This window comes from Macaca thibetana, chromosome 2, assembly GCF_024542745.1.
Source record: "Macaca thibetana thibetana isolate TM-01 chromosome 2, ASM2454274v1, whole genome shotgun sequence".
In the NCBI taxonomy this organism is placed as follows: domain Eukaryota; kingdom Metazoa; phylum Chordata; class Mammalia; order Primates; family Cercopithecidae; genus Macaca; species Macaca thibetana.
In genome coordinates this window covers 90,586,549-90,614,548 of record NC_065579.1, presented here as the reverse complement: position 1 = coordinate 90,614,548, position 28,000 = coordinate 90,586,549, and the positions used below count along the sequence as shown (strand labels likewise).

The window sequence follows — 28,000 nt, the reverse complement described above, 5'->3', positions numbered from 1 at the left end:
CCTCTCCTTCCTCCCACCCTTCACCTTTGAGTAGGCCCCAGTGTGTGTTGTTTCCCTCTATGTGTACATGTGTTCTCATTATTTAGCTCCCACTTATAAGTGAGAGCATGCGGTATTTGGTTTTCTGTTCCTGCATTAGTTTGCTAAGGATAATAACCTTCAGCTCCATCCATGTTACTGCAAAAGACACGATCTCATTTTTTTAAAAATGTTTTGCCCGTTTTCAAAGTGGGTTGTTCATTTTCCTCTTGTTGAATATGTTCATTTTAAACATTCAGCGGAGGTAACTCTTAATATTATATAACTAGAAATACTCAGCTCCTGAAATTTTGTTGTAGAAAATTAGTGTTAGCAATTGCAAACTACTGATGACTTGAATGCAAGAGCCTCAGATCAGTAATAAATGCAGCATTTTGCAACTACTGACAAGGATGCAGATTAGCTTGTCTGCATGGAGTCTGCAGAGTAAGAAAAAAAAGATCAAGGACCGAAAGCCAGAGAAACAGCATCTAAGAGATGAGCCAGAGAAGAGGAACCCAAGGTGGGATATGACGGGGAGTGGTCAGAAAAGTGGAAGAAAAACCTAGAGGATATGGGACAAAGTCTCCTTAAAAAAGTCTGAAGAGCAAGCAAGGTCAGCATTGTCAGATGCTTGAAAGTGTAAGTAAAAGTGAACAGATTTTTTTTTTTAATTTAAATAAAAGATTGTGAGGGAACACCAAGTCAGTGGGTTATAGGAAAAGAGATGAATTCACGTTACAGTGACCTAAGGAATGAAGAGGTGGTGGGGCAGTGGCAAGCATGGGAACAATCTAGTTTTTCATGAATTAAGCCATGGAAAGAGAAAGGAGGTGGTAGGTAGAAGGAGAAACAAAGTCTGAGGCCCTTCCCCATCCTTTTACCAGTAGAGAAGGGCCTTATAGAACACCCCTTGGGAAACCCCAGTTGAGGCTCCTAATGGTTTCTCTCTGTTTGCCTCAGGCCCATCCTTTGACTTTCTCTGCCTGGTCTTGTCTCCCAGGCTGACTCCAGGGAATTGAATAACCCAGGCTCTCCCTGCTGGTTAATTTACCACTGAGTTCAAAGAGCCATTGGGAGGAGGAGACTGGAAGGAAGCAGGAAGGTAGGGAGAGGGGAGGGTGCTTATTCCCTGCTCTTTCCCGCTTCAGCACTAGGTTCTGCAGGGGCTGCAGCCCTCCACCAGGGCGGCTCCTGCAGGTGGCTTCTCCACAGGATAGTTCCAACAGAGCAGAGAAGCCAGCCACTCCTGCTCCTGCTCAGCCTTAGGTGGTGAAGACTCCCTGCTGACGCTGTTGTCCAGGTGCCTCAGCATCCCTTGACCTCCCCTTCACCTGGGCCACAAGCCTTCACTAAAGGTCCCTTCACTGAAGTCTTCTTCTTTTTTTGAAATGGAGTCTAGATCTGTTACCCAGGCTGGCAGCGTACAGTGGCATGATCTCAGCTCACTGCAACCTCCACCTCCCAGGTTCAAGTGATTCTCCTGCCTCAGCCTCCCAAGTAGCTGGGATTACAGACGTGTACCACCATGCCTGGATAATTTTTATATTTTTAGCAGAGACAGAGTTTCACCATGTTGGCCAGGCTGGTCTCGAACTCCTGACCTCCAGTGATCTGCCCGCCTCAGCCTCCCAAAGTGCTGGGATTACAGGCATGAGCCAACGTGCTGGGCCAACTGAAGTCTTTTTAGTTGAGTCACCTGAGTACAATTCTGCTTCTTTCAGACCCTGACCAACAGGGTGTAAGACCCCATATGACACCCTTACATAATCACTTCCTTCTTACGAGAAGCAGATAAGAGGAACAGAGTGTGAATATTGTCTACTTCTCTTATGCTAATTACGCCGAGACCTGTGTGCCTCTTCTAATAGCCGCCAGGATAGAGGACAATAGCTGCATCTGCAAATTCTCTGTCAAAATGTCCAAGGTCCTATCTGGTGTGCATGTGTGCACGTGTGCATAGGTATTACTGAATGAGGGGAAATTGGTCCTGCAGTGTTTGAAAGATGGAAAACATAGACTATAATTGAATGCTATGATGGACCCTCCTCTATCTGTCCCAGAGAAATTGTAACAGTGATGAGAACTGTCACGGTCTGCTGCTCCCACAGTGTCTAGCACAGGCCACATGTGTACTTCTCTTCCATGTGCCCCCAGCTCTAAGTGAATTACCCCACCGTTGAGACCTGGAGACTTCCAGACAGATGAAAAGAGGTAGAAGTTTGGAAATGGTATGGGCCCTATGCAGCTAATACCTGTCCTGGAATTAAAGGGAATTTAGGGACTGAAACTGCTGGGCATTAGTTTCTCATGCCTCCTGGTGTTAGGGAATTGTCTCTACTCACGCAATGCTTTCATGCTGAGATTTGAGCACACATATACTGCTGAAAGGATAAGTACCTTTATAAGTGAGTGGCTGGAGACATAAGAGAGGCATCTCTCCATGGCATGAGACTCCTCAGTTTAGGAGGGGATGCAGCCCAGGGTACAAGGCAGTGTACAGGGTAGAGTGCAGCCCAAGCAGGGGGTTCAGTCTCATTATTTCCAATCCCAGTCAACATGCTGAGGCGAAGAAGAGTCAAAAAGGTGTCCTTCATTAGCCACTCTCTACGTGTGCATGCTCTGTCTCTGTCCATTGTCCCCATCGCCTCCCATTTCATGGGTGCACCATGCCCCTACAGAAGACTCTGCGTGATTCTCACGGCGGAAGGACAAGAGGGCTGGCATCCTGGGCTGGCCCAGGGCACTCAGCAGTGCGTGCTTTTTCTCTGGGGAAAGGCAGGACAACCACCTTCTTCTCCATAGGCTCCAGGAAGAGGAAGGAAAGATCCAGGGTTTCTCCCTGGGGATTCGTGGTTAGATCCAGATGCACAGGAAAGGCCTCCTGAGGGTCCTTTTCCTGGGAATTGTTATCATCCAAGTCAGGAAGATATTGGACAGATCCTCTTGGCCCAGCTTTGGAGGGGGAGTCTGTGGGGGGTGTGTTTTTCTGCTGGGATTCTTCCACCTTGGAAAGGTTTATAGGTTTCTGGTTAACAGCAGAGTTTTCACTTCCAGTGGCTGGAGCCTGGAACGAGAACATTTTTAAATGCAGAGTTCCACAGGGAAAGTCCTCCCATGCCTAGTACCAGCCTAAGCTGATCTGTGCCCTTCTGTTGGAACATTTTAAAGGGAGAGTGGGTAGAGGGATGGGCCTCCTGGTGAAAGGGTTAAAAAACAAAACAGATAACAGCTGGGGGAACCAAGACCTGTAGAAACTTGACTGTGAGACTGTGAGTCTCACAATTTCAGAGCTGAATAATGGCCCAGAGAGGTTCAGTGACTCACTCGAAGTCTCCAGCAAGCTATCTTTCTGTTCCCAGTAGTGGCAGCAGCAGGTGCCTTTCCCTGATTGTTTATTCTGCACCAGGCCTTGTACAGCACCCTTCATTCAGGTCCTTTCATTTGCTTCTCACAAGAATCGGAATGATGCAGTGTTGCAATCCCAGTTTATAAATGAGGCAACCAAAACTCAAATAGGTAAGTATGTGCCTGTTACATAGCTCACAGGTACCAGAGCAAAACTGGATCCCAAGTGTCCTGTTTCAACTGCCTTAAATATACCAGGCACAAATACACCTCAAATATAAACTGCCTCTCAAATGTAACAGGCTACCTTATAATAAGTGCGCAATAAACACTTCTGGAAAGGGATTGAACATTTTCTTGGAAATAACTTCTCCCTGTGGCTTGAGGTAAGGTTTCTTTGGGACACTGAATTTAATGTCTCAGAGGCTTGAATCACATCCAAGCCAGCAGTTCTCTGTTTCTGAATTTGTCTGGCTTATTCTGCAGGACCATATTGTGACTAAAACAAGGCTTAACAGGTCTTTGACTAGCTATCCTGTGGGTGTGGCCTCAGGGTAGCCTGCGGAAAGTGGTGAGCAAGGTGGTTGGGAAAATCAAAGGAAGGAGGGTAAGGTAGTGGCAGGTAACTATCGATAATCTGCTCTTCTTCACAGAAAGACAGGCAATTAGATTGAAAAATACCTGTGATTCAAAGAAGTCACAAGTCACAGAGACAAGTTTTTCCCAGGGTTTTCGGATCAGAGAACCTTTGCAAAGACCAACAGGCTAAATGACAGAGAAAATACAGTGTCATGTGAGTATTACCAGTGATCATAGATGGAAATCAACTAGCTTTCTGCTTGTGTAGATACACAGCCAATCAACATTTTTATGCTTCTACTATGTAATGGGTAGACTCTAAGTCAATTCTTTCTAGATCACCCCTACCAAGAAATCATCCAAATTAGGCTAAATTGCTTCAAATAATGAGAAACTCCGTATTTCTTGAGGAATGAAACTGTTTACTAAACAAATTCTTTGTGTTGAGTGGAAAGTTATGTCTATACAGATTCTACCTCTTGGCCTTAGTTCTACCCTTGGGTCAGCTAGAAAACGTGTTTTCATCTTTTATGTAGCAGCCCTTTAAGTATGTTTCACCTGAGATTTCTCTTCTCAGACAAAACCACTCTCAGCTCCTTAAATTTCTCTTTACTTAAAAGTAAAGTAGCTTTGTTTCCTTATTACAAATGTAATAGTTAGAATATAGATAAATAAAAGAAAATAAAGACCTGTAAATTGCCTGAAAGATATTTGTTACCTGCAGTGATTTGATTTCTTTTCTTCCAATCTTTTTTTCGTATGCATATACATTTTTCTTCTACAAAATAGTCATATTATATTTATTACTTTATAACTCTATTTTGTCACTTAACAATATATTGTAAAAACCCTTTTATGGCATTGAATGGTCTTCTAGGGTTTTTAAAAGAATGGCTACCTAGTATTCCTCTGTGATGTTTAACAAGCTCTCTTTTGTTGGACAGCTAGATTGAATCTAATTTTTCTGTTATTTAAACATTGAAGGTACATCTTTTCATGTATTCCTAGTTACTTCCTTAGGGTAAATTCCTAGAAGAGGAGTTTTAGAGTCATACAGTGTGTACTTTTCAAGCATAAATAGAATATTACAATAAAATGTTGCCTCAATTTCTAAAGAAGAGCTCTTAAGTATATCCGCATAAAATTTACTAAATTTGCCTAAAAATAAACTAAAAATAGAACTACCATTTAATCCAGCAATCCCACTACTGGTTATCTATCCCCCGACCCTCACCAAAAAAGAAACTACTATAAGAAAAAGACAACTGCACTTGTATATTTATCACAGCACTATTCATAATAGCAAATATGTGAAGCCAATGTTGTGTCCATCAGTGGACGATTAGATTAAAATGTGATGTGTGTGTGTGCGCGCACACACCATGGAATACTGCTCAGCTATAAAAAAGAATGATATCATGTCCTTTGCATCAACATGGATGGAACTGGAGGCCATTATCCTAAGTGAAATGACTCAGAAACAAAAAGCCAAAATCCACATGTTCTCACTTAAAAGTGGAAGCTAAAGAAAGGGTATACATGGACACAAAGTGGAGTAACAGACACTGAAGATTCCAAAAGTTGGGAGGGTGGTGAGGGATGAAATACCATCCTGAGCTGGGCGCGGTGGCTCACGGCTGTAATCCCAGCACTTTGGGAGGCTGAAGCAGATGGATCACTTGAGGTCAGGAGTTCGAGACCAGCTGGTCAACATGGTGAAACCCTGTGTCTACTAAAAGTACAAAAATTAGCCAGGTGAGGTGGCAGGTACCTGTAGTTCCAGCTACTTGGGAGGCTGAGGCAAGAGAATCGCTTGAACCCAGGAGGTGGAGGTTTACAGTAAGCTGAGATTGTGCCTCTGCACTCCAGCCTGGGTGACAGAGCAAGATTTGGTCTCAAAAAAAAAAAAAAAAAAAAAAAAAAAAAACACACACACAAAACACAAAACAAAAAAAACCCCACCCTGAATACAATGTACACTATTAGAGTGATGGATACACTAAAAACCCAGACTTCACCTCTATGCAATATATTCATGTAAGAAAACTGCACTTGTATCCCTAAATCCACACACACACACAAAAAGTGTTTAAACAGATTGCCTAAATATTACTCTGTCACTCAGCTCCAGAGCATATGAAAAAAAGACTAGAAATTCCTTAAAGTGGGAAAATCCATTAAAGTACGAAGTGTCTGGGGAATGGTGCTTCAGCCTTTTCCTTCTCTTCATCACCAAGTCACAAAGAGGAGGGGCTCTCAGAGAACCTTCTGGAGAAATTACAGGTACTCGCACCAAGGAGACCTGGCCACTCCCACCCTAGCTAGGATTTGCTGAGCTACCAAAGTTCACAGGCCTACCTGGTGCTGACACTAGAGTGGATCACAAAGGGAGTTTATGAGTGTGCTGAACATGTGAGCCCTAGAGGCTGAGAACACATGTGGCATCCAGATTTAAAAAGGAGAAGTAAAAAGCTATCTCTTTCCAGGTGACATGATCATATAGAAAATCCTAAGAAATCCACTAGCAAACTATTAGAACTAATAAATGAGTTCATCAAGGTTACAGCATATAAGATCAATATAAAAAATCAATTGTCTTTCTACACACTTTCAATGAACAATCCAAAAATGAAATTAAGAAGACAGTTTCATTACATTAGCATCAAAGAGAACAAAATATTCGGAGAGTAAATTTACCAAAATAAATGAAAAGTTTGTACACTGAAAACTACAAAACTTTGTCGAAATAAATTAAATGAGTTCTAAACAAATGGAAAGATACCACATATTCATGGATTTGAAAACTTAATATTGTTAAGATGACAGTACTTTTGACGTTGATGTACAGATTCAATACAATCAAATGTATCAAATTTCCAAATGCCTTTTTAAAAATAGAAATTGGCAAACTGGTCCTAAAATCAGCGCGAAAATTCAAGGCATTAAGGATACCCAAAGCAATCTTGAACAAGAAGCACAAATAGGAGGACTTAAATGTTCCAATCTCAAAATGTACTACAAAGCTATATAGTATTCAAGACAGTGTTATACCGGTATAAGCTTAGAAGTGTAGATCAATGGAATAAAATTGAGACTAAAGAAATAAACTCTTACATTTACGGTCAATTGATCTTCAAGAAGTATGCCAAGACAACGACATGGGGGAAAGAATAGTTTTTTTAACAAATAGTGCTGGAAAAATTGGATGTTTGTATGCAAAAGAAAGTTGAACTCCCTGCCTCACACATGTACAAAAACTCAAAATGTGTCATAGGCCTACATATAGGGGCTTATTTCTTTACTTTCAATTTTATTCCAATTGATCTACATATCATTCTCATACCACCAAGACGTTTTCTTAAATACTGTAGTTTTGTAGTAAGTTTTGAGTTTGGGAAGTATGTCTTCCTATTTTTTTTGTTGTTGTTGTTCAAGATTATTTTGGCATTCTGGATCCCTTGCATTTTTACACATAGAAATATTGGTGATTATGGATTAGGCAATGATTTCTTAGATATGACATTAAAAGCACATTCAAAATAAGAAAAATATATAAAAATAGAACTTCATCAAAATTTAAAACTTCTCTATTTCAAAGAACATTGTCAAGAAAGTGAATAGACAACGCAGAGAATGAGAGAAAATACTTAAAAATATGTATCTGATAAGGACATTGTATCCAGAATATGTAAAGACTCTTATTATTCGACAATGAAAAGACAAGCAACTGGATTTTAAGTGGGCAAATGATTTGTGTAGACATTTTTCCAAAGAAAACATACTAATAGATAATAAACACAATAAAAGATCTTCAACATCATTAGTTATTAGGAAAATGCAAATAAAAATCATGATGAGATACCAATTCATGCCCAGTAGGATGGCTATAACCAAAAGAAAGATCATAATAGGTGTTGGCAAAGATGTAGAGAAATTGAAACCCTCATACATTGCTGATGGGATTGCAAAACTGACACGGTCACAGTGGAACACAGTATAGCAGTGAAAGGGTTAAACATGGAGGGTTTTTGTTGTTGTTGTTGTTGTTTTTCATATGACAAAAACTCCACTCTAGGTGTATACTCAAGAGAAATGGAAACATATGTGTACATAAAAACTTGTACACTTGTTCATAGCAGGAAACAATTCAAATGTCTATCAACTGATAGATGGATAAACAATAAACAATATCCATGCAATAAAATATTATTTGCTAAGGAAGAGGTAAAACTATATCTATTTATAGATGGAGAAGCTTTGAGAACACTATGCTAAGTGAAAGAAGCCAGAATCAAAAGACCATATGCTGTAGGATTCCATTTATATGAAATGTCCAGAATAGGCAAAGCCATAGAAACAGAAGGTAGGTAAGTGGTTTCCAGGGCCTTGGTAAGGTGGCAATGGGAAATGACTGTAAGTGGGCATGAGGTTTCTTTTGAGGCTGATGAAAATATCTAAAATAAGAAAGTGGCGATGGTAGCACAACTCTGTGAACATACTAAAAACTGCTGAACTGTACACCTTAAATGGATGAATTTTACAGTGTATGAATTATTTCTTAATAAAGCTGTTACTGTAAGTAAATGAGAGGAAAGTATTCTTGGTGCATTTTGCCCAGTTGCACTCCAACACATTGTGCCAGGTTAAATTCCCACCAGTTGTGTTTCAGATGGCTTCAAGGCATACTTTCCTTCTTGGATGCCTCTTTGAATGAAGGCCTATTTGATTTTGTCCTTCTTAAAGAGTGGTCCAAGGAATGGAACACCATGCTGTATTACAAACGTAACTGGATTGCATTAGACCAAAGCAGGGCCATTACCCATCACTGAGATGTCTGTGTTTTACAGCTCTATATAATCACTTTTGCAACTGCTGATGAAAATTGCACTTACAATTGAATGCAGTCTGGATCTGTCTAATCTCTAACTAGTCTAACTTGCTCCTTGAGGGGAAGAAAAGCATCTCATGCCTTATGACACCTCATATGTAATTTATGCTCCACAAACACTTAGAGATGATCTGTGAACACTCAAATTATGAAGACATTCAGGAAAACTCACCACAGAGTCGGAGGACTGAAGTGAACAGCTGCTGATCTGGGATTTGGTACACGGTGATTCTTTAATTAAGTATTCCACAAAGTAAGAAGGGCCAACCACCCACTGTTATGAGACAAGAGCTGAGACGTAAAAATCAAACATTTCTGCCTGGGGAGAAGACTCAGGTTTGACAGCATTATATCTACAGAAACAATACATCACCAGAGGCATTGTCAAGGCACATATCTGTTGTTCTGCAAATCCCCACACTGATCAAACCATGTACCATGATTTAGTTATTTAAAAAACATAATCTCACACCTTTCTTCCCTTCTTTAAGATTTGAATGGGCCCTAAACACCTTCTTTTGATTTATTTTTCCTCATGTAGAATTATCTTTTAAATTTTTCTGCTTATGAAAGAAATATCAGGCCAGGTACAGTGGTTCATGCCTGTAATCCCGGCACTTTGGGAGACCAAGGCGGGTGGATTGTTTTGAGTCCAGGAGTTCGAGACCAGCCTGTGCAACATAGTGATACCCAATCTCTACAAAAAATACAAAATTAGCCAGGTGTGGTGGTATGCACCTGGAGTCTCAGCTATTTGAGAGGCGGAGGTACAAGGACTGTTTGAGTCCACCCTGGGTGACAGAGTGTCTCTGTCTCAAAAGGTAAAAAGAAAGAAATAGACAGAGAGGGAGAGAGAGAGAAAGAAGGAAAGAAATCAACATAATTTAAATACAAATGAGCCTTCATTTTCTCTAATCCATAAAATTCAACACCCAGTCTAGGCCTTAAAATAGAGTAAAAGTGATGTTGTAAAGTGGTCCATGATCAGTCACATTTGAGAATACAGCAGTAAGTGGTAAACTTATGGACAATCCCCCAAGGAGACTAGGAGTTCATTTCTCTTCTTGCCTTAAGGTTAGGGAAGCAAAATCAAGCCACCTGACTCTTGTAGAAATGCCATGGAATCACTTAGAAACTGAAGCATGATAGAGTGGGCATCAGGTCTATCAAAGTGGGGAAAGTAGAGAAAGGTATTTTGGTTCTAATCAAAATAAGGGCCTTGACATTCTCCTCCCAGCTTAGGAATCTACAGCAACAGTTATGAGACACACTGTGTAATTGGCTTGAGCAGTTTAGCCTTACCTGGCTAGAAGCCCTGGTGACTTTGAAGAGAGAATACTGCTTGGATGTGCTCTCATTGTTGTATTTCGCAAGAGACTCAGTGGCAGCCTCCAGCACTTCGTCACTGGAAAGGTCAGTGGATGTGGGTGCTGGGCAGTCAGGGCATGTCCTGTGAATCTTTGGTTTTGAAACTGTTGATGCCAATAATATAAGTTTTAAAATATTATTAATTTTCAAAAAATCATATGACTGTAAAGAGGTAAGGATGGGGCGAGGAAGACATTTTCTGGAATAGAAGTTAGCTGTCAGCAGTGTTTTCTGTAATGACCGTGTATTACTTTCATAATTAAAAAAGAGACCAAAACAAAGTTTTCGTCTCACATACATTTACTCTGAGAATTTTGTTCAAAGACACGTAATATAGTATATTAAAATAGGACCTTTTCCTCCAACTAGTTCAATATCTTTTCTCATTATTGACTCTGTAAAGTAGACTGAGTGTCTTCAGAGGTTGGGAGTTCATTACTACCATACCTTATTTACCTTGCAGTTCCTAACACTGAACATCATATCTGATACATAGGAAGTGCTTAGTAAATGCTTGTAGAATGTATGGATAAGTGAAAGACATAGTAGAAGGTGGAAGCGCACCCTGTTTGGTTAGAAATGCAAGTGCGATCTGTCAAAGGATACAAAGTTACAGCTAGATAGGGGGATAAATTCAAGTGTTCTAGACCACTGTAGGATGACTACAGTTAACAATAAGATAAAATTTCAAATAGCTAGAAGCAGGATATTGAATATTCCCAACACAAGGAAGTGATAAAGGTTTGAGATGATGGATATACTAATAACCTAATCTGATCACAATACAGTATATATATGGAAATATCACTATATATGCTATAAATATGTACTATTATTTATCAATAAAAAATAAAAATAAATAATTTTGTTTTTAAGAAGAAAAATGCAAGTGAGCCTGAAAACAAAATTGATCAAGTCATTGTGTGACTGGATAGAATGATCACCCCAAGCACAGCCAGATTTCTGTTTGGGAGGAGCTGAGGGCAGCAAGCCTAGTGTGAAAGTCAGGATACAGAATTTATCTTGAAGCTGCTTTTGCAGAGCAAACACATTGTTTTTAGTAATTCTGTATTTATCTGCATGCACTTGAGGACTGGTGGAGATAATGGGGGACTTACATCCACAGCTTGTCACTCCTGAATCATCACCACCTGTCACTTCCTGATCTTCCGTAGCTCTGATGCCTATGACTTCCATTTAAGTCCTGAGACTGTTTGCTATTTGCTGTCCTAATTTATTTTAGGTGAATCTTGCCTTCACAACCAGGAATCTTAAACTGTGCCTAACAAAATGTTTGCTCGCTTGCCTTGTTATTCAAAGCAACCAGCAGCATTCTCATCTCCTGGAGGTTATTACAGATGCAGGATCTCAGGCCCTGACCCAGACCTATGGAATCAGAATCTACACTTGCACGGGATCCACCAGGGGAGCGACACACACGTAGTTGTTCGACAGGGGACCAAATTCTGTTTTCCCGCACTGTGGATGCTCTCTTTCCAAAGACTTTCCCTTGAAAAAAGGAAGGTCCCAAATGAATGCACGTGCATATTTCAACTGTCATTAAGTTTCAGCTTCATTTCTAGTCCAATTATTTACTTAACAACATTACTGACACCTTCTACTTGGTGGGAACTGAGGAAGGGTGCAGCCAGAGGAAGAAAGGAGAAACTATTCTACATGATATAAGATATGCGACCCCCAAATCAAGGCGGTGCATTATGTGTTCCCTGAGTAGTTTAGACAAAGTTGTATAGGAATGCAGATTACAAAAGCACCATTCCTTTCTAGAATAGAGAACACTACGGAAGAAGCGGTGGTGGTCCTTAAAGAATAGGTATGTTCCAAGGTCAGAGGTCATTGGGGAGGGCATGCTCAGCAGAGGGAGAGGCACAAGCAAGACGCGGAGACTGAAAAGTGCAGTGCATGTTCAGAAAACAGTGTGGCACCCAGTAGAATGGAGTGTAGAGTTGGTGTAGTCTGGGAAATAATGGCAGAGATAGTCAGAAAGGAAGCCTGAGGAACAGTCATAGAAATTATACCATTTATTTCGGACTGAAAATTTAAGATCTGATGCAGCATATAAATGTAGAGGTAATTTAGTAAGATATACTGTGGGAAGAGGAGCAATATAGGATGAACTTCAGTAAGGAGGTAAGTACTGGAAATACTAAGAAATTGGCATTAAGAATAAACAGCAAATAAGAATGAGAGATACCCTACACACTCTTGGCAAAGACCTGGTTAAGTACTCTTTTCCATCCTTTATTAAAACTAACAAAATCATAGTGATTGCTTACCTGGGCGAAGAGTACAGTTATAAGCAGCTAAATAGAGAACTCTACTTGGTTTGTTGTTATAAAATATTGCTTTGCATTGACCATAAACCTGAAACCAACAAATACATTTTATGACATAGTGAATGCAATTATGAGTTTTTAAAATACCTCCAAAATTAAAGTCAGACATTTTCTTTTAAAGCAATTAGAAACTTAAGAACGAATTCTGTGGTTTTGGCTGGGAGGAACTGCAGTTGATGATCAAACTGTTTAACCTTTTCCTAGGACACAGCTAGAATATGTTTCCCAGCCTCCCCAACAGGTGTGACTGTGTATAATTGAGTTCTAACCACAGGAAGGTGAGCAGAAATGAGGTGTAACCATTTCCAGATCTGGCTCATAAGGGTCTCCCATGTTGTCACTGTCCTCAACGCTCTTTCTCTGTGCACAGCTTGATACACATGAGCAGGTAACCATGAAAGTCATGAGCTGAGGCTGGCAGAGTCTAGAGCCACAGTGTGGAATAAACTTGGATCTCAAATTACCCCTGGAGCAAAGCCCCCATCTAATCAGGAACTTCTACTTTCAACTTTCCATGCATGAGAAATGGACTTCTATCATGTTAGAGTCAGTATACACTTTTTGTGTGTGTGTTTTAGTAGCTAGTGTCACCATAACAAGTATAATTCACAACAGGATATTCACTTTTCAAAATCAAGGTGGGTGCAGTTTGACCATGATGAGGTTATATGATTAGGAAAAATATCTTGATCAAATAATTTGCTTCTAAACATTTATATCACTATCCTGCATTCATGTTGTAAAGTTTTATATCAATTAATGAAAATCTTCCCAGGATAATTAAGAATCAAATGAAATGGATTATCTATTTTCAAGTCTCTTCTATGATCATCTTTAAAAGATTAACTCTGAGGCCCTTTATGTTCTGTGGTTCCAGGAAATCCTTACATGGCACCCTTGAGAGCTTTCATACTGCATATCATCCATTTTCCTCCCCTCAAACCTGGCATCGGTGTTTATTAAAACAAAGGAAAATAAAACAAATAGACAAAGCTCTACCTCCATCACTTCTGCAGTCTACATTAACCCCAAGTTCAGAATATTCACACCTCAGGTCTTTTTCTCACAATTTAAACACTGGTTCAGAGCCTAACGGAAGGTCTTGGAGGTTAAAAAAAAAAATCAAATAACTTGGGAGCAACTTTTCCATTCTGTTCTGCATGACCCCAGTGGGACTTCTCAGAAACCCCTCTCATGAGTTATACTTTGTTCTGTCTAGAGCATTAGAATAAGCTCATGGGCACCTGCCAGGAGATTATAAAGTGGGCCATTTAAAAGATGGCAGACATTGAGCACCCTTTACCCTGTAGAAAGAGGGCACTTACTTGCTTTCCATAGGGCCCTTAATGGTTTATAAAAACAAGCACTCACCGATTGATAAAATGGCGTCATTCCACAGTCTCGCCATGCCTTCTTACTGAGCACATGGCAGTCAGTCTCTAGCACATCCAGTGTGAGATAGAACAGAGATCCCAGGTCATCCTGTGGGAAGGGTAGAGAAATACAACACATTTCACAGGAAGCAGAAACCGAGAAAGACCACACACACAAAAAACCCTGCTTTATGGGAAAGCCAAAGGATGTTTGTGGAGATACCCTGTAAACTGCTGAATCTGACACAAGTGTCAGAGTAGGATCACTGTTAACATGTGTTTTTATTAACAATAAGTGCATTGTCGCTGACCCTGGCAGAGGATGACAGAGTGTTCTTGGCAGGGCTTCCAATACGGAAAACACCTGCCAACATGTGTCTCTGGGTTCCCTCACCCTGGCCAGTCTCTCCAGCTTGCCCACATCCCTGCCCGAGTGGGGACCGTCATTACTTGCCTGTCTGTGTTCCTGGGCATCGTTCACTCGGTTGAGACTCAGCACATAGCCGTCCTTTCTGTCTTTGTTAATGTCCCGCAGGGCAAAGTCTGCAACTGCTAGCACATCTGAGTCATTGCAGCCTCGGGAGAGCAGAGCCCAGGGGTTGAGGACCGGCAGGGGCGGAGACCTTGCTCCGCAGCACAGGATGAGGGTGCAGAGTGCCAGGCGAAGGGGCAGACCCATTCTGTGGAGAACAAGGCCCAGGATGGGTCAGTTTGTGGAGCTGTAGGGACTGGCCAGCTTGTGAGGCTCTTTAAGGCAGACTTGAGCAGTTCTTTTTATAACTGGAAAAGCTAAACAAGTTGACCTTGAATTCTGGACTTGGATTTTCCTAAGAAAGTACTTTGGATAGAATTTGCCAATGATTCTAACCTTAGACCCTTGAGCAACCTCATATCAACCTGTGCATACAAACAAATTTAAGTTTCCCAACTGTTTCCCGAGAAATCATAACATTTTTTCAAGGCTATTATGATTATATTCTGATTTGCAGATCCCCTCCTGAATAGGAATATGGAGGACTGTCCCATTCTCCCCTGTCCCCTAGCATCTTTGCTGTGGAGATCTCCGTGGCCACTCTAATAATTTTCTCAGGCCCCAGTGGTGCTTGGTGAATTCAGACTTCCTGGCTGACAGTCTGTGTGCAAAGCCCTTGTTAGATCAGGAAGGTGGCGGAACCCCTCAGTCATCTGCCAGAAGCACAGTTGAGATTCGTTAAGCACTTCGGCCATCTGAGTGGAAAGTGTTCCACTTATCATCATTTAGGTTATTTTTAAACAATGACTTTACTTAAGAAGAAAAAGTCAAAGAGATATCGAAAGTTCTCACATCATATTTCAAGCCTATTCTTCCTTTTATGCATATGTATGCAAGCAAACTCATTAGGAGACTAAAACCCCATACTCTTGCTAAAAGAAAGATACTGAAGGGTGGGTGGATGGCGACACATTGGTTGGGACTGTTGCCTTTTTTTTTTTTTTTTTTTAGCTTCTATTTGTGGTTCAGAAAGGTTCTACTTATTGGGACCATACAAAAGATAATTATCTTTTAAAAACTTTCTATTTCAACAAAAAACACATATGAGCAGTAGTTTGTCATGAAAGAAAAGAGACAAAATGGGAAAGGAGCCTCTAGATGAGGTTATCACGGAAGGCATTCTATAAAGCCCTAGTCCATGAGATGAGTAACCACTCCCTAACTCTCTCCCTACTGCTAGCACTTCTTCCTTCTTCCTGTCCCCGCCCAAGGATTCTGTGTTCGAATAAGTTTAGGAACTGCTGCATCCCTCTGTGTGCTTGCTGGTACACAGTGGTGGCTATTGTGTAATCCTGATAGTTACTTATACCTCAACAAGCACTTACTGAGCAACTCCACAAACGCCAGGAACTGAGATAAGATTCTGGGGGGAATTGAGGGTTAATAAAACTTTTAAGAATAATTAGATACAGTCTGTTATAGTCTGAATATGTCCCCAAAGTTCACATGTTGGAAACTTTACCCCAGTGTAACAGTGTTGAGAGTTGGGGCCCTTAAGAAGTGATTTGTTCATGAGGGCTCCACCCACATGAATAGAATATGCCATTATCTTGGAAGTGAGTTCCTGATAAAAGGATGTGTTTGGTCCCCTTCTCTCTTCCTCTCACCTATGTGATGCCTTCCACCATGTTATGATGCAGCATGAAGGCTCTCACCAGGTACAGCCCCTCGATCTCAGACTTCCCAGCCCCCAAAACCTTGAGCCAAAGAAATTTCTGTTCATTATAAATTCCCTGGTCTGTGATATTCTGTTATAACTACACAAAACTAACTGAGGCACAGTCTTAATTAATTTCTGGAGGCAAATAGTTTTTGAGGATTGATTGAAAAACCCAAATCTAAAGATCCCAGCTCCATGGATGTGGGCCGTAGGCATTGTTTTCAAACAGGAACAATACTAGGAAAATGGGTACAGAAACCAGACATTCAGATTCTGGGGCACAACAAAGGTTTAGCTTCAGCCAGTGAGGAGAAAAACATTAATTGAACTTGAGCTATGTGCAGAAGGATGTGGGGCCTGAGGACACAGAACAAAGAGGAGGAGAACGGTCTGGGGCCTGAGGAATATATTAGACTTATATAGGTGAAGGCCATGAGTGCAACTGAAATAAAAGGCAGGACTCAAACAGATAAAAAGATCCATTAACATGGAACTTGTGCACCACCACTTATGCACCTGGGTTTCAACCCAGTCTCAAACAACCTGAGTCAGCCTCCTCCTAGGCTGTGGAGTGTGGGAACTCCGGGAGAGGAAGCAGGGGAAGAGTCCACCCTTTGGCGTCAGGCAGTCTTGGGTTTAAATTCCACCTCTTCCACTGCACGGTCAGAGGGCCTGTGACACTGGGTGTGCCACACAGCATTTTGTTTCCTTATTTATACAACAATGGCACTCCCAGCATATGTATACATGCACAGTTGCACCCACCTGTAGAAGGAGAATGGAGTTCCTCTTTCCCTAGAAGCCCAACCCAGGTACACTTGTGTTTGGTTCCCATCATATATGGGAACAACTTTAGTACCAGCATGAAAGTTTAGTTTCAGCACAGGAGTGAAGAACAAGGCTGTGGAGATAGATCAATCTAGGCTTTGTCGAATCCAGTGCTGTCTAATAGAAATACAATGCAAGTTACATATTTAATTTTAAAATTTCTGGTATCTGCATTCAAAAAGCAGAAAGAAACAGATGATATTAATTTTAACAATATTTTGCTTAACCTATCAATCCAAAATATTATAATTTCAATATGGACTAACATAAAAATTATGAAAGGCACAGTTTACATTCTTTGTTTCACAATATGGCATACCCCAATTTGGACTAACCACATTTAAGATGCTCAAGAGTTACATGTGGGTACCTTATCAGACAGCCCAGGTCTAGCTCTTGGGAGCCTCAGGCTCCTCCCGTGTAAAAAGGAGTCTCCATCTCCTGAGGTTGCAATACGAACTTATCACAGGCAAAGTATGCAGAGGTGCTTAGCACAGTCTTGGTGCACAGGACGTCCAGAGACAATGTCCGAGGACAGCTGTCAGTGCTGTGACTGTACCCTGTGGTCCTCACTTTGTCTCCCACAGTGCAGATTCTTATGTGACTCTGCCAGTGGCCTTTTTCTGGTTACACTTGAATGGATGCATCTCCAGGTGAACCAGGTTGGGATAAACAAGGCTGATTTTCCTTGAGTGAGGAGGGAGAAGGAGGGGGCTTCCTGGCCTGCCCACCTCCTGACACAGGTGTGATCCAGGGCGGTGACTTAGGATGATTGATTTGAGAACAAGGAGAGATCAGACAGGTGAGACATTGTTGGCTGCAGAGCTGGGAGACACACAGCACACATGATTAGGCATCCAGAGAATTAGAAATCTAGGTACCAAGTCTTGGCCTAAGGAGACGGGGTGTGTACTTAGCAAAACTGGACAGCAGCCATGGCTCCAAAATACCAGGTGGGTGCTGCCTGGTTCATGATGGTCTCTGCAGCTAGTTGGTGTGTTTCTCTCTCTCTTCCCTTTCCTCCCTTTATCTTTTCTTCCTTCCACAAACACTGAATGAACATCTACTCCATCAACTGCCAAGGCCCAGCACTACATATGACACTGATATGCTTCAGTGTGTGCACAGCCCTGTGCTAAACACTGTGTGTTCCTTCTCTCATGTAAGCCTATGACCAACCGAGGCCTGTAGGTACCATTATTATTCCCATTGTGCAGATAAGGAGACTGAGGAAGAGAAAGGTTACATTGCCTGCTTGAGCTCTTGCAGTCAGGGTTGGCATCCAACCTACATGGCTTCAGAGAAGAAGGCATGGTTCTTGCCCTCAAGGTGTGGATGCTAGGAATGCACCAGGGGGAGAAACTAGTGCTGCTGGGGAAGTCCAGACAGGCTTCCTAGAGGGGGTAACATTCACTCTGGGGCTTGAAGGAAGAACAGAGTATGCCTGAGGCACAAGGCAGGGAGCGTATCTAACAGAGCGTTACTTTTCCTGCAGGAGCTGTAAAGGCTAAAACTGTAAATCACATCAGTTACTTTCTATGTCCTTGCAACTTTTGCAGCTGTCTCCTCTGTCATTAGATAGTATTTGCTACTCCCAATCCACCTGCTAGCCTCAGGGCTGCCTTTTGGCAGTTTGTCCTTGACTCCTTCCTGAAGTATCCTATGTTTGGAATCTCCCTCTCTCTCTTACTTTTATCAACCATATTTAGACAATGTATGGAAAAAATCAAAATGTTTAGAGTCAAAAATCAAAAAAAATTTCAGAATCAAAAATATTCTTAGGGCAAATCTGCCTTATAGCATCAAAAGTGGGATTTCCTCCACGAATCCCTATGTCAGTATGGCTAAGAACACAGGGGTTCAAATCCCAGCTCTGCCACTCATCAGCTGTGTCCAAGGATGGCTTTCTCACATTCTCTGAGGCTACAGCTAATCCACAGGATGGACGTGAAGACCAAGGGGGATTTTATACACTAAGTGCCTGGCATGCAGTTTGCCCTTAGTACTTCACCGAAGAAATTCTAAAAGATAAGAAGGGGCAGGTAGGATCTTCAAGCCATATCTCATACTCACAGTTGTGCTGGTTTATGAAAAGATGTCAAGGATGCCGTAGGCACAGTCCTTTCAGGGAAGCAGCCCCTGAGCCAGGGCCTCAGCTTTGCCAGTCACACCTTCAGGGTTCCTGAGGAGCCAGAGTTGCTCAGGTCTGGGGGCGAGTACACTGACCCTATGCATACGCAACTGATGTATAAGCCAGAAGCCGGTTTGTTAATTTGTACTGGAGACCGATGCCTCTCCTAGTGTCTCTCCAGCTGGGCTGGACAAATGCTGACAAGTTCTTCCTCTCTGATTGTCCTTTTATAGCCTGCAAACAGATTGCATCGTCACTTCAGAACACCTGGTAACAATACAGGTGGTTAGCTGGACTCCAGTGCTGGGCATACACCCTGAATCCTGAATTGAAGGCAGGGTGATAAGCAGAAGGCTAAGCTATAATTAGGTACAGTCTTTTTCTCGGAAGCTGCCCCACACCTTGGACACACCTGGGCTCTTCCCAGATTACTTAATCAACATCTTTACAAGCCAATTCAGAGAGTGCAGCCACCCTGTAGATGGACTGCTTCAAACAGTGCTGCTGGTTCTTATGGGTGTCACTCCCAATGGGTAGTTTTATTGCCAAATTCCATCATAACCAGTACTATCCATACCCTGACCAAAGAAGGAAACACCACCGCCTGCCTACTGTATGCCAGGTACTGTGCTAAGTGTGAGGTATGTACATTTCATCCTATGAGGCTTTGTTGGGAGGTGTCTTCATGCTACCTGACAATCGTGTCACCTCAAAGCATGTGTCCTTTCAAATACCCCACATGTGATAACATCTGCCAAATTAACAGAGTGAGGATCTAACAGCAAACCGTATCCTCATGGAGAGGTCACAGCTCTGGCACATTTTCTCTCAGTGGAAACTCAGCTATGGTTCAGTTGCTTCTTTCCTGGATTTGTCCCGAATATTGGATATTTTTGAAGTTTTGATGAAGAAATAAAAGTATATGGGTACAAAAATTAACTCAAAATGGATGAAAAATTTAAACGTAAGACCTCAAACTATAAAAATCTTAAAAGAAAACCTAGGAAATACCCTTCTAAATGTCAGCCTTGGCAAAGGATTTTTGGCAGTCCCCAAAAGCAATTACAACAAAAACAAAAATTGAAAGTGGAACCTAATTAAACTAAAGAGATTCTGCACAGCAAAAGAAACTACCAACAGAGTAAACAGACAACCTAAAGATATGGAGAAAATATTCACAAGTTATGCATATGACAATATGTAAAATATGCATATTCTAATATCCAGAATCTGCAGGGAATGTAAATCAACAAAAATGAACAAACCCCATTAAAAAGTGGGCAAAGTATATGAGCAGACTCTTCTCAGAAGAAGACATACAAGCAGCCAAGAAAACATGAAAAAGTACTTATTATTACTAATCATCAGAGAAATGCAAATCAAAACCACATTGAGATACCATCTCCCACCAGTCACGATGACTATTATTTAAAAGTCAAGGCCAGGAGCGGTGGCTCATGCCTGTAATCCCAGCACTTTGGGAGGCCAAGGCGGGCAGATCACAAGGTCAGGAGTTCGAGACCAGCCTGACCAACATGTTGAAACCTCACCTCTACTAAAAACACAAAAATTAGCCAGGCATGGTGGCGCACACCTGTCATCCCAGCTACTCAGGAGGCTGAGGCAGGAGAGTCGCTTGAACCTGGGAGGCGGAGGTTGCAGTGAGCCGAGATTGTGCCACTGCACTCTAGCCTCGGCAACAGAGTAAGACTCAGTCTCAAAAAAAAAAAAAAAAAAAAAAAAAAAAAGTCAAAAAACAACAGATGCTGGTGAGACTGCAGAGAAAAGGGAATGCTTATACACTATTGCTGGGAATGTTAAGTTAGTTCAGCCACAGTGGAAAGCAGCTTGGATATTTGGCAAAGAACTTAAAACAGAGCTGCCATTTGACTCAGCAATCCCCTTACTGGGTATGTACCCAAACGAAAATAAATCACTCTACCAAAAAGACATACGCATTTGTATGTTCGTCACCACACTATTCACAGTAGCAAAGACATGGAAACAACGCAGGTGCCCATCAGTGGTGGAATGGATTTTAAAAAGATGGTATATATACACCATGGAATACTACATAGCCATAAAAAAGAATGAAATCTTGTCCTCTGCAGCAACATGGTTGCAGCTGAGGGCCATAATTCTAAGTGAATTAACACAGGAACAGAAGACTGAATGCCACATGTTCTCACTTACAAGTGGGAACTAAACATTGAGCACACGTGGACATAAACATGGTAACAGTAGACACTGTGAACTACTAGAGTGGGGAGGATGGGAGAGGGTATGGGTTGAAAAACTACCTATTGGGTACTATGCTCATTATCTAGGTAGAGTATACCTAGGTGAAAAACCTGCACAGGTACCTCCTGTGTCCAAAATAAATAAATATTGAAAAAATAAAACTCAATAAAAACATCAATAATTTTTTTTAAAGTATATGGGGGCAGCATGATTTATAATCTTTTGGGTATATACCCAGTAATGGGATGGCTGGGTCAAATGGTATCTCTAGTTCTAGATTCTTGAGGAATCATCACACTGTCTTCCACAATGGTTGAACTAGTTTACAGTCCCACCAACAGTGTAAAAGTGTTCCTATTTTTCCACATCCTCTCCAGCACCTGTGGTTTCCTGACTGTTTAACGATCGCCATTCTAATATGTAACAAACCTGCATATTGTGCACATATACCATAGAACTTAAAGTATAATAAATGAAAAAAGAAAAAGAAAAAACAAAAGTATATGGGAGCTGGGCACAGTGGCTCACACCTATAATCCCAGCACATTAGGAGGCCGAAGCAAGAGGATTGCTTGAGCCCAGGAGTTTGAGACCAGCCTGGGAAATATAGGGAGACCCCATCTCTACAACAATTTTAAGATTGCCAGATGTGGTGGCCTGTGCCTGTGGTCCCAACTACTCGGGAGGCTGAGGTTAGAGGACCGCTTAAATCCAGGAGGCAGAGGTTACAGTGAGCCAAGATCATACCTCTCTATGCTGGATGATAGAGCGAGACTCTGTCTCAACAACAAAATAAGTATATGGGGACAGCCAAAATTGAATGGAACAAGGAGGAGGTATGTTCAATGGTGATCTTATTAAATCCTATTGAAGGAAGGTATATCTAGTAATAATTAAAAGTGAATTCTAAATATGAGTAAAAGAAACAATTACTCAAAATTTCCAATACTCTGCTCAGAGTATTTCTTTAATTTTGACTTTTGGAATCATGTTAGTATTTTATATATTTAAAACAAAATCAATGAACAAAGATAGGGGAATGGAAACTAAAAGACAAACAGAAACAAATGAGCCTAAATGTGTTTCAAATGAATACTAGACACAATGAAAGGGGAAAAAAGAAAACTGATCCAAGTAACTTTTGTACACAATTCTTTGATTACAGTCGCCCTCCATATTTGTAAGTTCTACATCCTTGGATTCAACCAATGAAAACACTTGAAAAAAACAAAAAACAATATAACAATACAAATAATTAAAAAGCAATATAGTGTAACAACTACTTATATAGCATTCACGTTGTATTGGATATTACAAGTAATCTAGAGATGATTTAAAGTGTATGGAAGGATGTCATAAGTTATATGCAAATACTATGCCATATTATATAAGGGACTTGAGCATTCCCGGATTTTGTTATCCTTTGGGGTCCTGGAACCAATCCCCCACAGACACCAAGGGACAATTGTATATATCATCAGTCTGAACAACAACAATAACAAAAAGAAATGGAAACAAGTCTTGGAATCTACTTAGTAGGTTTGTTTTTCCACAGTGGAATGGGTGTAGCAATTCCTAAAACTATTTATGTGTATCATAATCTTGAGCAAATTAATATTGTTGTTTGAAAACCAGGATTCTCACTGTGAGAGAGAGTGACAATGAGAGAAGACAAGAAACTCTGGGATCTTGGATTGGTGCTAGAGGTAGCAGAATGAAACCATAATTTTACATGAACCCATATGAAATTATTGTTCTTTCCAACTTTGTCCCCTGAGAAGGCCTAGAAGCGAGAATATTCCAGTACCAATAAGCCCACTTACTATCAGAACTTGGTTTCTAAATCTGATTCCCCATGAAAAGCAACCAAAGCTCCTTGAAGAAATGACTGATTCCAGGAAAAGGGAGAGTATAAGTTGATCCTGTGCAGAAGGTGAGGAAGGACTCAAAGAATGATAAGTCCATGTAAAAAGAAACCACTTGAAGAGAATCCATTGTGAAATCTAGGACAATCGGAGCATCATAACAAATAATGATAGTAGTGAATTACAATCCACTGAACAAAATAGCAAACTATGGGTCCATACTGATACCAACGGAATAAGAAAGAAGGAAAACGGCCGGGCGCGGTGGCTCACGCCTGTAATCCCAGCACTTTGGGAGGCCGAGGCAGGCAGATCACAAGGTCAAGAGATTGAGACCATCCTGGCTAACATGGTGAAACTCTGTCTCTACTAAAAATACAAATAATTAGCCGGACCTGGCCGTGGGCGCCTGTAATCCCAGCTACTTGGGAGGCTGAGGCAGGAGAATTGCTTAAACCCAGGAGGCAGAGGTTGCAGTGAGTCAAGATCATGCCACTGCACTCCAGCCTGGGCAACAGAGCAAGACTCCATCTCAAAAAAAAAAAAAAAAAAAAAGATATAAACTGTTTGCTTATGATAAAATGCCAATTGCAAAATATAGAAGAGATTACAGTTAGAAAATCACCATTATTTTGCAATCATCATTGTAATAACAAATTCAGGCAAGAATCATCAATGTATGTTAAAACTACGGAGTAAAAATTTGAAATGGGAGAGGTTATCTACATAGTCTCTGAGTACCTCCCCACAGATTACTTAATAACTGTAAAGGGAGAAATTATAATTATATACCAAAGGAACCTGGAAGACATCACTTTAACCAAATAATCAAAATCAACATCACCAGTAACAAGCCAGACAGATACCATGTGTTTCCTGATGCGATGCACTGAGAAGGACACAACATCACTTTTATGGTATTCCAGAGGGGACAGGTAACCTACACTCATCATGAGGAAAGATGAGACAGACCCAGTCGAAGGGCATTCTGCAAGACAACTAGCTTGTACTCTTCCAAAATGTCAATTCATGAGAGAGAAAGCCTCAAGAAATGTTCTAGATTAAAGGAGACTAAAGAGACTACGTAACTAAATGCAAATGCGATCAGTTTGATCCTGGATTGGATCTTGAGATAAGAAGGAAAAATTCCTCTAAAGAACACCATTGGGACAGTTGGCAGATTTTGTAAATGCAATGGAAATTATGTAATAATGTATACATGTTAAATTCTGTGAGTTTGATAACTATGCAGTGATTATGTAAGAGAAAGTTAGACCCTGAGATATTTAGGGATAAAGAGAAAAGTGTATATCTGCAACTCATCAAAGAATCATAAAGTGTTAGAGGTTGAAGGGTCCTTAGAGAGTCAGTAGACCATATCCTACTTTCTTGAAATGATGTAACCAAAATCTGGAGAAAATGAATTACCTGCCTAAGACCACACATCCAGCCAGGAGTTGAGCCCAAGACTCTCTGGCCAGGTGTTTACAGTGAGTGCATGATATTGGTTATTCTTGTTCATCATGGGTCAATACTCAGACAAATACATTGTTATCCATTAACTACAAGCCAATATACACCCCCGCAGCTTTGACCTAGCTTCTGCTAATGCAAAGGTCCCTGGCCTCTGGTGGGCTTACATCAGAGGACAATGACCCTGGGAACTGATTTATTTTCACCTTTCTCAGTGCTGACCATGGTCTCAAAGGTAGGTGCTCTCAGGAGAGCCCTCCGCTGTGTGCTGTAGTGGAAAGGGCTGGAGCTTGTAGTTGGGTAGACCTGCTAGATGAGATCTGTTACTAGCTGTGTGACTTCAGGCACAGCTACCATTTATTTTATCTGACACTCAGTTTTCTCATCAGTAAAAATGGCGACAACATGCATATTTACGAGACTAAATGAGATCATGTATGTGATATATGCCCAGCCAACAGTAAATCTTAGTAATTGGTCATTGTTTTCTTCTTTCTTTTGCTCCAAAAGTATTTATGACTATGAATGGAGCTGGGTGGAGGGCTTGGAGAATTCACTACAAGTTATTTAAACTTTTTTTCTCATTAGAAGAATATTACCAAAGTGATATGCACCTTATAGAAAAATAAAAAGCAAATAAAAAGACAAAAATATTTGACCACACTGTTAATAGCTGACGGATGTCCTTCCAGACTTTCCTCTATGCATATATCACATGCATTTTTATACAAAAATACTGTATTAGTACACTTACTATATGGTAACTTGCTTTTAAAATCCAACAATAGCCACGCGCGGTGGCTCACGCCTGTAATCCCAGCACTTTGGGAGGCTGAGGTGGGCAGATCACAAGGTCAGGAGATCGAGACCATCCTGGCTAATATGGTGAAACTCCGTCTATATTAAAATTACAAAAAAATTAGCCAGGTGTGGTGGTGGGCGCCTGTAGTTCCAGCTACTTGGGAGGCTGAGGCAGGAGAATGGCGTGAACCCAGGAGGCGGAGTTTGCAGTGAGCTAAGAATAGTGCCACTGCACTCCAGCCTGGGCTGCAGAGTGAGACTCCGTCTCAAAAAAAAAATAAATAAATAAAATACAACAATAGATCCTGAGCATCTTGACATATGAAATAATCCACTTCTGCAATTTAATTTTTAATTATTACACAATAGTCTGTTGACAGGTGAGTCAGTTCTTCAAGCCAACTGTCTTTGATAGACAGGTCGATTGTTTCCAATTCTCTGCTATTATAAACAATGTTGCAATTAACATTCTTGTGGGTAGATCTTTGTTCATATCCCTAATTATTTGCTTAGTACAAATGCCTAAAAATTGAATTACTGGGTCAAGGGCAATTCTTACTGTTAAAACTTCTGATATAATTTGCCATCTTAGGCCTGGCACAATGGTTCATGCTAGAGCTTTGGGAGCCCAAAGTGGGTGGATCACTTAAGGCCAGGAGTTTAAGACCAGCCTGGGCACCACAGCAAGACCTCATTTCTATAAATAACGTTTTAAAAATGAGCTCGGCTTGAAGGCATGTATCTCTGGTCCCAGCTACTCAGAGGCTGCGGCGGTAGGATCACTTGAGAACAGGAGTTTGAGCCCTTAGTGAGCTATCATTGCGCCACTGCACTCCAGCCTGGGTGATGGAGCAAGACTGTGTCTCAAAAAAAAAATTAATTAATAATTGTAATAATTTGCCATATTGCTCTCCAGAAATACTATAACAATAGCATTCACACCGGCAGTGGATAAAGCATTAGGAAATGATCTTCATTTGAATGTTCCAAGCACAGTAAACAAAAACTTATCTTGAAAGGGTAGAAAGGCCAGGAGAGGTGGCTCACGCCTGTAATCCCAGCACTTTGGGAGACTGAGGTGGGCGGAGTTTGAGACCAGTCTGGCCAATATGGTGAAACTACGTCCCTACTAAAAATACAAAAATTAGCCGTGTGTGGTGGCGCATGCCTGTAGTCCCAGCTACTCAGTAGGCTAAGGCAGGAGAATCACTTGAACCCAGGAGGCAGAGATTGCAGGGAGCCGAGATGGTGCCACTGCCCTCCAGCCTGGGCGACAGAGTGAGTGTCTGTTTAAAAAAAAAAAAAAAGTGCAGAGAGAGGCTGTGAAGCTTGACTTTCTGGGCTTCTCCATGGACCGGTGGATCAGGAGTTTAGGGGGTAAGAAAAAAGTTCCTTCATTCAAGTAATGTCGTAAGTTCTTCTCCAGTGAGTGAAGTAACTGCTCTGTGATAGGCACTGTGCTAGATGTTGGGGATAAAAATTTAAAAAGCTAGCTGGGCACAGTGGCTCATGCTTGTAATCCCAGCACTTTGTGGTGCTGAGTTGGGAGGATTGTTCGAACCCAGGAGTTTGAGTTCAACCTGGGCAAAATAGCAAGACCTCATCTCTTAAAAAAAAAAAATTAAAAATTGGCCAGGCATGATGGCATGCACCTGTAGACCTAGCTACTCAGGAGGTTTAGGCAGAAGTATCACTTGAGCCCAGGATGTCAAGGCTGAAGTGGGCCATGATTGTGCCACTGCACTCCAGCCTGGTGACAGAGTGATACCTTGTCTCAAAAAGATAATAAATAAATAAATAAGTGCCTAGTTTTCAATCCTCTGCATTGTAACAATTGAAGAATCATTTGCTTGAGTGTGAGATAACAGATATCACAGGGCTGCCAAGGACCCATCAGTGATGACAGGGAGGACAGCCTCTCTGATGAGAACAGGGTAACACTCTTTGAAATGAAATCTCATGTGACATTTGAGATATCTGGCTTGTGGTGTAAAATTTGTGACAATTCTTGCTGTCTATGTGCTTTAGCAGGTAACAACAAAATTGCTCAAGTGCTCTTTTCTCATTAATTTTAAGTAAACCAGGCCCCAAATATTATGGGTAAATTTTTTTCTACTGTAATTGAGATTATATGTGTGTGCTTGTGTGTGTGTGTGTGTGTGTGTGTGTGTATGTGTGTGTGAGAGAGAGAGAGAGAGAGAACTAGAAAGTGGAAGGGAAGAGGTGAGAAGAGGCATGGTGAGGTAACGACAAGATATAAGGCCGGAGTAGTAGTCAGGCAAAAGCCTGAGAGTCTTCGGTGCTGTAGTGATTAGAATAGCATACTAAAAGTACTGGGGAATCACTGCAGTTTTTAAGAACTAGATTCTCAGAAAGATTATTCCAAGTAGCAGCAATGAAAGGACCCCAGCTTCTCCAGGATACCCTTACCAGCAAGGCCATAGGCAACCAAAACAGACGTGGGTGAGGGTCCATCCTTGTAGGGTCTCAGCTCAGCTTGCGGGTTCCAATCTGCTGTCAATTCCCCCTACTTCATAT

At 41.3% G+C, this 28,000-nt stretch overlaps 1 protein-coding gene across 3 annotated transcripts; it reads right to left on the bottom strand.

Annotated features, from left to right (window-relative positions):
- Positions 1 to 27,991, bottom strand: FETUB (fetuin B). Of its 3 annotated transcripts, none has more exons than XM_050778338.1 (9): positions 27,893 to 27,991; positions 19,025 to 19,316; positions 14,386 to 14,611; positions 13,930 to 14,040; positions 12,499 to 12,586; positions 10,136 to 10,305; positions 9,006 to 9,107; positions 4,048 to 4,131; positions 1 to 3,085 (listed from the first exon to the last, which is right to left on the bottom strand). In XM_050778338.1, the coding sequence occupies exons 3-9, from the start codon at positions 14,608 to 14,610 to the stop codon at positions 2,717 to 2,719; spliced, it is 1,149 nt and encodes a 382-aa protein (XP_050634295.1). In that variant the 5' UTR covers position 14,611; positions 19,025 to 19,316; positions 27,893 to 27,991; the 3' UTR covers positions 1 to 2,716. The 3 variants fall into 3 exon arrangements, with proteins under 3 accessions (XP_050634295.1, XP_050634294.1, XP_050634293.1); XM_050778337.1 differs by lacking the exon at positions 27,893 to 27,991 and adding an exon at positions 24,617 to 24,659; XM_050778336.1 differs by lacking the exons at positions 19,025 to 19,316; positions 27,893 to 27,991 and having other exon boundaries at positions 14,386 to 14,707.
- Between the last annotated feature and the right edge of the window lie 9 nt (positions 27,992 to 28,000).